The sequence below is a fragment of the Wasmannia auropunctata genome, unplaced genomic scaffold, assembly GCF_000956235.1.
Source record: "Wasmannia auropunctata unplaced genomic scaffold, wasmannia.A_1.0 LD334748.1, whole genome shotgun sequence".
Taxonomy (NCBI): domain Eukaryota; kingdom Metazoa; phylum Arthropoda; class Insecta; order Hymenoptera; family Formicidae; genus Wasmannia; species Wasmannia auropunctata.
This window is the reverse complement of record NW_012028142.1, coordinates 1-13,559: the sequence shown is the minus strand read 5'-3', so window position 1 is coordinate 13,559 and position 13,559 is coordinate 1. Positions and strand designations below refer to the sequence as shown.

At 36.1% G+C, this 13,559-nt stretch overlaps 4 protein-coding genes across 8 annotated transcripts in view; 2 read left to right on the top strand and 2 right to left on the bottom strand.

Annotated features, from left to right (window-relative positions):
• The window catches only part of LOC105458027 (parathyroid hormone/parathyroid hormone-related peptide receptor-like), a 27,186-nt gene extending 23,673 nt beyond the window's left edge, over positions 1–3,513 (top strand). For 2 of the 3 annotated variants that reach the window (XM_011703042.1, XM_011703043.1), the window contains exons 10-11: positions 291–454; positions 2,248–3,513. In XM_011703042.1, coding sequence (XP_011701344.1) covers positions 291–454; positions 2,248–2,370 — 287 coding nt within the window. In that variant the 3' untranslated portion in view covers positions 2,371–3,513. Of the gene's footprint in view, positions 1–290; positions 455–2,247 lie in introns of those variants that run through there. The other variant, XM_011703044.1, reaches the window with a different exon arrangement.
• Positions 3,514–5,120: 1,607 nt separating this feature from the next.
• LOC105458026 (protein SCO1 homolog, mitochondrial) lies at positions 5,121–8,905 on the bottom strand. The gene is made up of 4 exons (XM_011703041.1): positions 8,747–8,905; positions 8,018–8,387; positions 6,363–6,568; positions 5,121–5,549 (listed from the first exon to the last, which is right to left on the bottom strand). The coding sequence occupies exons 1-4, from the start codon at positions 8,810–8,812 to the stop codon at positions 5,367–5,369; spliced, it is 825 nt and encodes a 274-aa protein (XP_011701343.1). The 5' UTR covers positions 8,813–8,905; the 3' UTR covers positions 5,121–5,366.
• A 433-nt stretch (positions 8,906–9,338) lies between these two features.
• LOC105458025 (prefoldin subunit 1) lies at positions 9,339–11,088 on the bottom strand. Of its 2 annotated transcripts, none has more exons than XM_011703040.1 (2): positions 10,963–11,088; positions 9,339–10,093 (listed from the first exon to the last, which is right to left on the bottom strand). In XM_011703040.1, exon 2 carries the CDS (start codon positions 10,070–10,072, stop codon positions 9,692–9,694), a length of 381 nt encoding a protein of 126 aa, XP_011701342.1. In that variant the 5' UTR covers positions 10,073–10,093; positions 10,963–11,088; the 3' UTR covers positions 9,339–9,691. The 2 variants fall into 2 exon arrangements, with proteins under 2 accessions (XP_011701342.1, XP_011701341.1); XM_011703039.1 differs by having other exon boundaries at positions 9,339–10,121; positions 10,963–11,086.
• Positions 11,089–11,183: 95 nt separating this feature from the next.
• On the top strand, positions 11,184–13,537 carry LOC105458024 (nuclear RNA export factor 2-like). 2 transcript variants are annotated; one of them, XM_011703037.1, is made up of 3 exons: positions 11,184–11,260; positions 11,379–12,956; positions 13,173–13,537. In XM_011703037.1, exons 2-3 carry the CDS (start codon positions 11,445–11,447, stop codon positions 13,284–13,286), a joined length of 1,626 nt encoding a protein of 541 aa, XP_011701339.1. In that variant the 5' UTR covers positions 11,184–11,260; positions 11,379–11,444; the 3' UTR covers positions 13,287–13,537. The 2 variants fall into 2 exon arrangements, with proteins under 2 accessions (XP_011701339.1, XP_011701338.1); XM_011703036.1 differs by having other exon boundaries at positions 11,379–13,262.
• Positions 13,538–13,559: the final 22 nt, after the last annotated feature.

Genomic DNA, 13,559 nt, shown 5'->3' with positions numbered 1-13,559 from the left:
TAAATTCAAAGTGACCTTGTCCTGACCTTGACGACGCCACTCAGGGTCAAACCAATGTTATCATCTTATGTCCCCCTCGAAGTCCGAAAACTTTTGTCTGAAAAATTTTTCTCTCCCGGGCTTGATTTTCGAGATATTCGACTGGATGGATTAAAATGGTCCACCCTGTATTGTACCGCGTTGCTGCAGCAATGAGAGGAAGCGTTCACTTGAATGCGAACGAAATCCGCTCCGAGTCGTTGCTCACAACAACGTATACACGACCCGAATCCCGCAATACAATTTTGCAGATGTTGGAACGAGAGGAGGTAGTTTAGCGAGCAGCCGGGGCTACCTGGAGATCGCCGGTAACGGCCAGCCGCCGGCGCGGCTGGCGACGCAGGATCATCACGCTCATCATACGTCGCCGCTGTGCAGCAAGTATACGGATCAATCGCTGCTCTCCTTTTGCTCGGTGAGTATTATACCGTTTTACTCCTCCTCCCACGAGTATCATCCGTGAGTATCGCGTCCGCACAAGCGCGCGGTAATCCAGTTGCCGATAAAATACCTTCTTTTCTCTCTCTCTCTCTCTCTCTCTCTCTCTCTCTCTCTCTGTTTTTTTCATGGCTCCTCTGGTACCATTCAATATCGCGCGTCCGCGGAACGAATTTGAGAAAGCCGGGACGAGAACAGTCAACATTGAAAGCGCAAATATTTGGAGAAACGTATAAAGGATATATATTTTTGAAAATTTGTAGCTGTATAATTGTGTAAATAAATAAAATAAAATAATCTCGTGAAAGATCAAATAGAAGTGCATACACTTGTAAATTTATATTTAGTTTATTATTGAAAAAATATTAAAATATTTTGTAGAAAATTTAACATCATTTCTATTTATGTATATATTTAATATAAAATTAAATATGATTAATATTTATATGATTAAATATAATTATTATGTAATTAAATGTAATGTTTCTTTTTTTTCTAATAATGATCGAGATATTTTATAATAATATATTGAAAAAATATATTTATTTATTTAACATAATTTAAATAAAAATTGACAATACACAAAGAGAATTTTCTTTTAAAATTTACTAAATTTAAATTTTCAGCTCAATAAATAATAAACTAATAAGAAATAAAGGGCTATGAGCTAAAGCAGGATGTTATATGTCCACACTGAAAAAAAAAGTTGTTAAAATAACTAAATGCGTTTAATTTGTTGACAGTTTTTCTTTGATTCAATTATATATGTTTTTGAATGAAACATACATCATTAATATGATATTTTTGTGAATTAACAAGTATTTTGTTGAATTCACAAATGTTTGCTTGACAGCCCGTGACCGCCGCATTTAGTTGAATGAAATAATATTTTTTTAAATCAACAATTTTTTTCTCAGTGCAAGTAAATGTAATCTCTTTTGTAAGCTCTTTAACTAAAATATAGTAAACAGACGATTCGATCCAAATAGGATCATTCTCAATGTTAAGCGCAGAATTAATAATTTCAAAACAATATTCGGTCATCTTTAACGGTCTAACCATATAAATTTAAAATACAAACACATACGGTCGTCTAAAACAGTCAGATATCATAAAAATGTGAGTACTATTATGCGATAAGTAGTACTCACATTTTTATATTATCTGACCGTTTTAGACAACCATATGTGTTTGTATTTTCAATTTATATATTATAGTTAGACCGTTAAAGATGACCGATTATTGTTTTCAAATTATGTATTATTAATTCTGCGCTTAATTAACATTGAGAATGATCCTATTTGGATCGAAACGTCTGTTTATATCTGTATTTTAATTAAAGAGTTACATTTACTTGGAGCACATAACACCCTGCTTTGGCTCATAGCCCTTTATTTCTTATTAATTTTAAAATTTACCCTGAAAATCATTATTATTTCACTATTTTTTAAATATGCACTACAAACCAAATTTATTGTAGTGCACAGTAAAAAAAAACAGAGAAAATCACATAGAATTCGTCGAATTACTGTATTGTCTCACGATTAACATGATTTGTAGGATTTGTAAATTCAGGATAAAATAAAATTCTCTCCGCGTAGGGATCGCCTAAATGGACAATTATGGACAATTGATTGACATTAATTATTAATCGCTCTTCTGTCGGGCGAGGATAGAGGATCCAATTATTTTTTCCTTCAAGAGAATGAAATGATTATTTCCACTTTTCTGAAAATGGTTCTCTGCTGAACGACTGTCTGTTTCTCTCAGATGTCGGATACGTCGGGACCGAATGCTGACCGGATCCGCGATCAGCATCGCTGGAGCGACTCCGAGTGCTGTCACCTCGCATACGAGTTGCACAATCTGCAGCAGCATCGCGGACCCCCGTGATAACCGCATTTCACGACGGGAAATAAAAAAAAAAGACGCGTGTCGCCTGGTCTCATAAACGTTCAAACGAAACGCGTTTAAACGAAAAACACGCGTGCCGTCCGCCAAAAAGGAACTGGAGGCTGGAATTGGAGAGGCTTTTTTTTTATAAATCCTGCTATAAATTCTCGAAAGAGTAAGGAGAGATAGAAAACAATGGAAAAAAAGGCCTCTTTTTCTTCGCGCGTTTTGTTCCTCTGGTCGCGTCTTAGCCATAAAACGGAGAGACTGAGTATTTTTCTTTTAGCTGTATTGTCTTTTTACAGGGATATACCTATATACATACCGTATATAATTCGCGCAGCTGTACGTGTCGTAGATTTTAATTCGTGCGAGTTTATGTGTGTATGGTGATGTACAGACAACGTTCGATATTTTAGTAAGTACTTTTACGAGATTCATCGGAAAACGTGGAACTTCGAGTGCGAAGTGTCGAAACGTGTACCTCGATGTGTTTCGAAATACGACACGCTGTCCGCCACTTCACACCTGGGTCCGGTTCCGCCCTGCTTGAAATATCCGATAGATATGATGAAAGTAGATTTAAACTTTATTGAGATACCTTGAAAATTTTCAGCTCAATATATAATAATAAATTAATTAGAGATAAAGGGCTATGAGCCAAAGCAGGGTGTTGTATGCTCCAATTAAAAGTAAATCATTTATTAAATTATAGTAGACAGACGTTTCGATCCAAATAGGATCATTTTCAATGTTAAAACGCAAAATTACTAATGCATAGCCTTAAAAACAATATTCAGTCATCATAACGGCCTAACTATACAAAAATTTATTTAAAAAAATACAAACATAAACGTTCGTTTGGCTCATAGCTCTTTATCTCTAATTAATTTATTGAGATTTTACCTAATTTTATAGTAAACTTATATCGTTTCAATCGGATCCACGTTTTTTACTACTATAGAGAAGTTTCTATTTCTATCGTCTTTTAAATAGTACATCTTACTTAAAAACTAAATACAAATCTGCACGCAAAAAAAATGACTCAGCATTATCAGCTAACTATCAGTTGTTAGTTCAAACTTTGCTGCATGGAAAGAACAATTTTGCTGAATCCAGATCTGAAAATAATTTTTGTTCAATAATCAAAATAATTTTGTGCGAAAGTCAAAATAATTGCTAGAATATTAAAATGTTTTATAGCAATACTTATCAATTTTAACATTCCAACAAATTATTTTGATGATTTAACAAAAAATTATTTTCAGATCTGTTTTTAGCAAAATTTTTAGATCTTTCAACGAAATTGTTCTTTCCGTGTGTCATTGCTAAAAGTTAACTATTAAAGATAAAATATATTTGTTGTGAGATACAATTTTATTAACTAAAATAAAAGTGTACTTTAACAGGATCGGCTAAGAAAGCGGCACATGGAAAGAATGATTTTGCTGAAAAATTTAAAAATTTTGCTGCATATTCCTCAAGAGAATTAGCTAAACGTCATTTGATTCTAGCAGCAAATATTTTTTACCTAATATCGCCTAAATTTTAACAACTAATAAATTTAGCTTTGCAGTAACAATATTAGCTGTCCCTATTTTAAAGACACACATTAGCTACGGTTATATTTCAGCTGCATTGGTTAATCCTTTCTTTGCGTGCGTATGTTTTTTTAACAATTGTAATTTATCGTATGTATAATTTATCGAGTTATATCCAATCCAAACTAAAAATTATAATTTGTTACATATTCTTTTATATTTGTAAGAAATATTTTTTGAAATTACTTGTATATGAAAGGCACAAAATCTTTAAAATTAAAATATTACATAAGAATTAATCATACATTAACTGAAAACATTGTACGATAATATTCAATTTTGACTAAATATATATGGTCAGAGATAAACATTACTTAAAGATGACTTTTAAGTTATAACTAAATAGAACAAAAAAAGATAACATATTTATGAACCAAAAACACGATAGAATTGCATAGATTTCTTCTTATCTAAGTTCTATCGGATCTTTTAAACAGGGCATCGCGGAAACGCCGCGAACTGCTGTGAAAGCTCGCCGACAATTTCTATGCGCACATAGTATAAATAAATGAAAGCTGCTTGTTAAACCTTGATGCGGCCGATATCGCCGCGCATCGCAAAAGCCTGTTATCGGCAATCCGATTTGCAACTACACATACGTTGTACGAACATCGCGTAAACATTAGGACGCTTTTACAGATACCTCATTTAAATGCTATGAAAGATATACTTTTACATATATTATATGGCGAAATAGATTCAGGATACCGCATTTCCTCTACATTCACCATTTGTCGTGAATGTCGCGTAAAAGAGTATCAGTATTGCTAATTTTGTAAACCGTGCAACAATATCATTGAATATCTTGTTCAATAAATCCTAGTTTTTAAGACTACTGTAAACATGTTTAAAAACAAATATGTATATGAGATAATAAATGTTTGCAAATTTCTTGTTAAGGAAAGCGTCGATAGCGCATCTGCCTATCGATGAAGAGTGTTATCAATTTTTAAGATAAGAGCGTTTCGTTCCGAAAATAAACGTTCGATTGAACATTTTACCTCGAAGCTCTCTCACTACGTGTATGTAAATGTGTATATATATATATATATATTTGTATTAAGATCGGCAAATATTTGATGTACAACTTACACGCAAATCAATTTAATGTATAAATTATGATAAATTAAAGTAAAAAAAATGGACGAATATAACAATAAATCTTTTATTTTCCAGCTTATGTACAGTTCTGTAGCCTTTAGTTCCCATAAAAAAAAATCAATTTCTTTTGTATATTCACATCGTATAGTGCATCGTTGTGAAAAATAAATATTATCTATATCTTACATATACATTTATAAATGTAATTAATATTAATGTACTACATCAGCAAATTTTTCTTACAGCACAATACTGACTTACAAATTGTCTGTACACACAGGAATGTCGCAACGCTCATAACACTCCCTTCATCGGCAATGACGGCAGCCAGGACGAGGAATCGTCCTTCAATTGTTCGTACTTCAACTTGTTTATAAGAATGCTGGTCACAATCTTATTTACGTCATGCGTTTGTCCGTAGTAATCCACGAACAAGCCCTCCGGGTCTATCAAGTATATAATGATAGTGTGATCCACCTGGAAAAAAAAAATGCGGCGTCGCCGCAGAATCGACGATCACTAAATCGTCTTGTGTAATCCTGCAGGATTATTAAGGAGTTAGGCCACCTTTGAGGCCTTAAAAAAGATCCTAAGTTTAGGATCTTTTTGTGAGTAAATAGATAACTTCATTAAAAATCTATTTAAAGGACATTATTGTATGTACATAAAAAAGCAAAAAAATATTTTATATATTTTTTTGTGTCCAAAATGGCGCACTGGCCTACTTGCGGAATCCTTTCTTTCTGCGTCTTCAAATTGGTGTACAAGATTCCAGGCACACGGTTTGACCTTGAACAAAATACAAAAAATTTTCATTATCTACATATTAAAGACTAATGAAGTACATAGGGGTTTTCTAAAATATTGATTTTTCTCAAAATGGCTATTTAACGAAAAATGTGTGTTTTTCGTCAGTACAAGTCTTTCTTAAAATAGCTGCCATTTTGAAAAAAATCAATATTTTTAAAAACCCCTACGTACTTCATTAGTCTTTAATATGTAGATAATGAAAATTCATTGTGTTTTGTTCAAGGTCAAACCTGTACCTGGAATCCTGTACGCCGAGAAAAAAAAAGGGATTTTGCAAGTGTAGTGCGCCGCCAATTTGGACATAAGAAAAATAAAAAAATATTTTTTTAGTTTCTTGTACATGTACAATAATGTCTTCTAAACAGATTTTAAATAAAGTTATCCATTTACCCACAAAAAAATCCCAAACTTTAGGTACTGTTCTAAAACCTCAAAGGTGGCGTAACCCCTTTAATCGCTCCTAATTCACGGTATACTAACGATATAGTCGTTATCCTGGTCTTTCGGGCCGTTGCTGTAGTAAACTCTGTACGCCTTGCACGTCTGTCCGACTTGTTCATTGTTGCCAGTAAGGCCAATGATCTTGTCGGAGAATTCCTTGAGATACTTGCCGACGACGGTGGGCGTATCTCTGTCCGGATCCACCGATATGAAAATCGGTTGTATCTTGAAATTGTGCTCTTTCTCTGCGAAAAACATAAAAATAATGTATTCGATCTATCAGATACAAGACTGCAAGGATAAGTACTTCTTAAAGCCTAATCTACATTGTGCTCCTTACTTCCTGTTTCTTGTTTTTTTTTTAATCACTTTTAACCATATTTTATATCCTGATCCTTCATTTTCGCCCAGAATAAAAATTGAACGAACTTCGGAAGAGACAGTAAAACAAATGACAAAAAACGAAAAGAAAGATTGTCGATAAAACGATCACAAAGAGGAAAAAAAACAAAAGCAAAGATCACATTGTACCTTAAGGGCCTGTCCAGATAAACTTGCATAGCTGCATAACCATGTATATAAAGAAAATTATCCAATTGCATTTTACGTTCGTTCTTGTAATAGAAATGCGATTGGATAATTTTCTTTATGCATGTAATTATGCAAGTTTGTCTGGATAGGCTCTTAAAGCCTGATCTACAACATGCTCTTTGTTCTTTTCTTATTTTTTACCAATTTTTACCACTCTTGCCTTTTTGTCTCTTATATCCTGATTAGAGATGTAAAAAAAACGTTTTTCTTTTCTGATAGAAAAAACATTAGAAAAAAACGTGTTTTATTTAATTGAAAAAATACAAATTTGGTTTTTTTTCTAATTCCGATAGCACGACTAATTAATTGTAAATAGTAATTATATAATTTTATAATTAATTTTAATGTGATCTACATTTAACTTTTACAAAAGGAGAATCTTTTTAATTCTTTTTCTAAACAGCTTTTCCTTGAGTAAAATTTATCATAATTATTCATTGAAGTCCTTGCTTCAAAATATGTTTCAGAATCAATATATTGGCTTTCTCGTTCTGCGTAAAGGTTAAAACGATGATAATTTAAATCTACTATGTATGTATAAAATAAAAAAATCATGAAAAATTAGCTTATATTAAGCAAAATATAGATATTAAATAGATAGCTAAAAAAACAAAATTTTAAGAAAAAAACGAGGCTTATGTTTTTTTTCCTACAAAAAAACAATTTGGTTTTTTTTCTATTTACATTTCTAATCCTTCATTTTCAAGATGAATGTTCTCGAACTTCAGAAGAGACAGGAAACACATGACAAGAAACACAATTGTCAATAAAATGGTCGCAAAGAGAAAAAAAAGACAAAAGGTAAGCAAAAAGCAGGAAGCAAAGAGCACATTGTAGATCCAGCTTTAAAACCTGATCTACAACGTGATCTCTTCTTATTTTTTACCAATTTTTATCACTCTTTCCTTTTTGCCTCTTACATCCTGAATATCCTGATCCTTCATTTTCAAGATATATGTTGACGAACTTCAGAAGAGGCAGGAAACACATGACAAGAAATACAATTGTCGACAAAACGGTCGCAGAGAAAAAAAAGGAACAAGGCAGAGCACACTGTAGATCCGCCTTAATTGTTCCGATCGACTCCAAATCCAACCACTCACCGAGAGTGTTCACCACGTTCGTCATCTTCTCGATCTCGTCGGGGCAGACGTCCGGGCAGTGCGTAAATCCAAAGTATATCAACATCCACCGGCCCAAGAAATCGTCAGACTTCACCGTTTTCCCCTCCGTATTCACCAGCTCGAACTTGCCGCCGATCTTAGCCTTGCCCAACTGCTGTCTCCTCTCCCGCGCCAAGGTCTTGTCCTTTTCCTCTTTAAGATGGTGCACGTACCACAGAAGGCCGGCGCCGACGACACCAGAGATTGTTAAGCTTTTCCATGTAATTGGCGAATTCCTCTTTACTTTTGCGGATTGCTTGGGCAAGCTGGACTGTTGACTCATCGCATTTGACGTGTTCAAATACCTAAACTGAATAAACAAAAACTATTAATTAAAAGAAAGCTCAAGAAAGCTGCATAAAAAATATGTATATATTAAGTTATTAGCTTAAAGCTGTAGAAAAATAAAATCAAAAGAGCAACGTTAGAACATCAAATACCTACGATCTAAAGCGAACCTTGATGATTAATAATATTTTTATATTATTTTATAATAATTATATTTTTGCACATGAATCTTATATAATAATTTCCAGTTAAAGCAAACTGCGCGCCGAATATAAAATTATTTTCAAAAAAACATAACCATAAGTGACATAAGATCCATATAAAATACTATCGTTGTCTTAGAATATTAACGAATAACAGGCCTTTCACAAAAGATTTTACCTTTGTAAAAACATTATGAGTACTCCTATTTAATGACACAATAGATCTTAATATTAACGTCGACATTGCGCGGATCGAAATTGATCGAAATTTAACTTTGGTGAAGGAAGGTTATGTCGCCGGCCGCCTCTTCAGTCTTCAGTCTTCTACATACATACATACACACACATTCAAAGGTTATTATAAATGAAAATAGATGTCGCCATATTCCAATTAAAGATAATTTTACCATCAATAGTAAATTCTTTATCGAAAATCAATTGTCAATTTTTGAAAAAATTTTTGTTTTAATGTTGATTAATGTTGATTTTTATGTTTTAATGTTAATTACAATGTCATTACAATTATATGTTATTTAATTATCTGCGTCATTTTAGATAAATAATTAGTTATTGATAATTACCAATCGTCTGTAATTTCTTCGATTTTTTTATAATATCGATAGATATTAATTCACCACAATTAAACAAAGTACATACCAAAAAAATTTTTTCAATAATATGTGAAATATATTTTAATTTATACATCAAAAATAATAAACGGCAGAGAGTTAAAATGCAAAATATAAGGAAACAATTTCTCTCTCAACACCTTTCAAGCTACAAAATCAAAATGTTTATTTAATTATAATCATTATTGTCTTATAAATACATACAATATCGTTCCTTGTATTTCTCTCATATACAATTTTATATATAATTAAAGATAATCGAGTTTAACTCTCACAAAGTGAAGTTTATTGACAATAATTTCATTCCACGTACGGTATACAAAAAAAAATGTCACAATTACAAAAATGCATGTGAAGCGCGACGTTAAGCCAACAGATGACAGATTTTTCATGATACTGTATATTTACAGATACATATCTCAAATAATAATCCAAAAGGTTCCAAAGAGATCAATAAAAGAAAACCATTAAAGTAGCATCTCGACACATAAGTCTTAGCCCGACGTCTCCTTGCTCTGCTTCTGCTGAATCATCTCTCTGATTTCATTCTCGCTCTCCTTCAAACTCCGCTGCAGGTACGTTTTGTTATTCTCTAGCGTCTTAATCTTCTCGTCGGACGTCTTTATCCTACTGTCCAGATTGTCCTTAATGTTGCTCATGTTATCTAGGAGGAACATCCGGCCGACGGACTCGTACATCCTCGTGTCGTCGGGCAAGCTGCCGATCTCCTTCGTGGTGAGCTCCGCCCGTTGCTTCGTACGCCGCAACTTGTCGATTTGCATATCGGCCAACTTCAACTTCTGCTTAGTGTCCACCATCTTCTCGTGCAGCTTCGAGAAGGCCTGCTTCAGTTCCTCGTCCAACACCTTCGACATCCTCGATTATCACAATGTCTCCTGTGAATAAGGACCACTGAATGGTATTCTGGAAATATTTGAGAAAGAAAGCTTGTAAGTGTCGCATCGACTGCATTTGATTTTTATCTTAATAGGTGTATAATTATATTACATGTAATGCGATAATTAATATAAACAAGATAGAGTGATGGGAAGTTAAAGGCTGAGTTAAAAAGATCAAATTAATAAAGGAAAATTGGTGAAAGTAAAGCGGTAATTTAGGTACATTAATTAGTTGCTACAGATATTAGCTATTGAGAGATGGATGTGTATGGTTAGGTATATATATTGTAAATCAACTTCCTTCTTGGCAAAAGTAGATAAATTATTTTATTGCATTCGTTAAAAAAAGAACAATGTTAAATATATATGTACAAAACACACTTTATATGCTTCACATTTATAAGTACATCACTGACAGAAAATTATTTTAACCTCGAAACAACTCAAATAAGAAATTGGACAGAATCTTGATTTCTTATTGTAAATCAACTTCCTTCTCGGCAAAAGTGGATAGATTATTTTATTCATCATTCGTTAAAAAAAAGAACAATGTTGAATATATGGACAAAACACACTTTACATGCTTCACATTTATAAGTACAGCACTGACAGAAAATTACTTTAACCTCGAAACAAGTCAAATAAGAAATTGGACAGAGTCTTGATTCCTTATTGTAAATCAACTTCCTTCTCGGTAAAAGTGGATAAATTATTTTGTTCATCATTCGTTAAAAAAAGAACAATGTTGAATATATGGACAAAACACACTTTACATGCTTCACATTTATAAGTACAGCACTGACAGAAAATTACTTTAACCTCGAAACAAGTCAAATAAGAAATTAAACGAAGTCTTGATTCCTCACCTTATATTCCTTCCGCAGTCGTGAAATGTATTTTGTTGTATAATGCTCTCAAGTCTCAACACAATTCCTAACCATATACGTCAATTACCGCAGGAAGCAACACAGTCGTGAAGTGAGTCACGTTCCGAGAGCGGCGTGTAGGTATATCGATAAATTCGAGACCGTCAAACTTCACATCGTTCGCACGTCCAATTCTAACCTTAATGTGCACAGTCTGACCTAACCTAACTTGAATGTGGACATTTGTAAACAAGAGAAAAGATTTACACCGGTCTACTAAAATCGAGAAAAATATCAAGTATGTAAAAAAAAATATTTATTTAGTATATCATACAATATTTATTATCGACGGACAATTGTGATATCCGTTGTATTATTATTATTATTATTATTATTATTATTATTATATAAATTAGGCGTTAAGTCGTGGTGGTGCGGAGAGGTTAGGAGGAGCCGCCGCTGTTTCTCGTAAACAATAAACAATGGCATCGCCGACGTCAACGACAACGACAACGTCGCCGACGACGAGCGTCCAACCGCCGTGGGAGCCGCACCGGATCACGTACCTCAAGCCGTCCTTCGACAGCCACGAGAAGGCGCTCGCGAGTCGCGATGACCTCTGGCACAAGTTCATCATCTTCGACGGCGCCCGGTACAGGCGCGCCGACGTCCTGCGCGCCGTCGTGACCACCTGCCAGCCGGCGCTCCTGGTGCCGATCATGTACACCGTCGAGGACAAGGGCAAGACCGCGTTCCTCGCCAAGTGCGCCAGCAACGCCGTGGAGACCCTCGTGAGTCTGGATATGTCCGTGACGCTGCCCGGCGGCCAGGAGCTGCGCATCGACATCGTGCTGGGTTACCTCGGCGCGCAGGAGCTGCGGGTGAACACGAGCAAGATCATAGCGGAGGCCCTGTACGCCCGGTACGAGCCGGTGAAGAAGACGTTCAATCTGGACGACTTCGAGAACGAGCGGGCGCTGGGCTCGATATTCTGTCCCATCTCGATACCGCATATCTTCGATCTGGTGCTGCGCTGCAGCAGGACGGGCATCATGGGCGGGAGCCGCGAGGCCAACTCGCGGCTGCCGGTGCGCGAGCTGAGCCTGCGGTACAACCGGCTCACGGCCATCATCCTCTACGACAAGTTCTTCAATTATCACCTGACCAAGCTGGACCTGCGGCACAATCAGATCCTGGACGTGGAATACCTGCGCTACTTCTGCGAGTACAAGATAAGCGAGCTCTGGCTGGACGGGAATCCGCTGTGCGCCAGGTACGCCAATTCCCAGGACTACATACAGGCGGTGAAGAACTTCTTCCCGCATCTGCAGACGTTGGACGGGGTCGTTATAGGGATGGAGCAGAAATTCGTGCCGTGTATACAGAGCAACTATCTCGGCAACGGCACGAGGATCCCCCTGATCCGGCAGTTCGTCAAGCACTTCTTCACGCTGTACGACCAGGAGGATAGAATCGTCATGAACGGCCTGTACGACAAGAACGCGTTCTACTCCATGACGTTGGGCGGCATAACGAATCACGCGCACAAGGAGATCGTCAAGACGTTCTCCACGAACAGAAATCTGTTGAAGTTCGTCGATTACGCCAAGTGTCAGGAGTCCCTGTTCTGGGGACCCGAGAAGATCATCACCGCCCTGCGGCGGCAGCCGCCGACGGCGCACAACTTCAAGACGTTTCACGTCGACCTGTTGAGCGAGGAGGACAATTACGTGGTCATTTCCGTGCAGGGTCTGTTCTCGTATCGGCTGCCGGCCTCCTGTCCGCCCATGCTGTTCAACCGAACCTTCATCATCATACGAAAGGAAGACAATGAATATTGCATCGTTAACGATCAGTATTACATCGACGGTACACCCGCCGTTGCGGCTAGCGAAGTGAAAATCGACCCAAGACCCGTGCCCAAGTTTACGGTACTCAGCGTGACGGAGAAGGAACAGCTGCTTAGATTTTTACGCGAGCTCACCACGATGAACATTCGGTATTGCTACAAGTATCTTCAGGACGCGGACTGGAATATAAGAAACGCGATTACCACTTTTATGAAGAATTACTCGGTCAATGACGTTTGTCCAGAGGCCTTTCAGTAAACGTACGTTGCATTAGACGTCGATACTTAAAAGAATAGTTATTATTTTGTACAAATAACTATGTAACAGCTTAGATTTTTACGCGAGCTCGCCACGATGAACATTCGGTATTGCTACAAGTATCTTCAGGACGCGGACTGGAATATAAGAAACGCGATTACAACTTTTGTGAAGAATTACTCGGTCAATGACGTTTGTCCAGAGGCTTTCCAGTAAACGTACGTTGCATTAGACGTCGATACTTAAGAGAATAGTTATTATTTTGTACAAATAACTATGTAACTGCTTAGATTTTTACGCGAGTTCGCCACGATGAACATTCAGTATTGCTACAAGTATCTTCAGGACGCGGACTGGAATATAAGAAACGCGATTACCACTTTTATGAAGAATTACTCGGTCAATGACGTTTGTCCAGAGGCTTTCCAGTAAACGTACGTTGCATTAGACGTCGATGCTTAAGAGAATAGTTATTATTTTGTACAAATA

What these genes read in the sequence shown, in the direction of transcription:
- LOC105458025 (XM_011703040.1), bottom strand. Translation starts at nt 10,072, where the DNA reads ATGTCGAAGGTGTTGGACGAGGAACTGAAGCAGGCCTTCTCGAAGCTG.
- LOC105458026 (XM_011703041.1), bottom strand. Translation starts at nt 8,812, where the DNA reads ATGTCGACGTTAATATTAAGATCTATTGTGTCATTAAATAGGAGTACT. An exon ending in CTCATAATGTTTTTACAAAG is followed by an intron (nt 8,388 to 8,746) that starts GTAAAATCTTTT and finishes TTGTTTATTCAG; the next exon opens with TTTAGGTATTTGAACACGTC. An exon ending in GAACGTGGTGAACACTCTCG is followed by an intron (nt 6,569 to 8,017) that starts GTGAGTGGTTGG and finishes TGTTTTTCGCAG; the next exon opens with AGAAAGAGCACAATTTCAAG.
- LOC105458024 (XM_011703037.1), top strand. Translation starts at nt 11,445, where the DNA reads ATGGCATCGCCGACGTCAACGACAACGACAACGTCGCCGACGACGAGC. An exon ending in GCGAGCTCACCACGATGAAC is followed by an intron (nt 12,957 to 13,172) that starts ATTCGGTATTGC and finishes GCCACGATGAAC; the next exon opens with ATTCGGTATTGCTACAAGTA.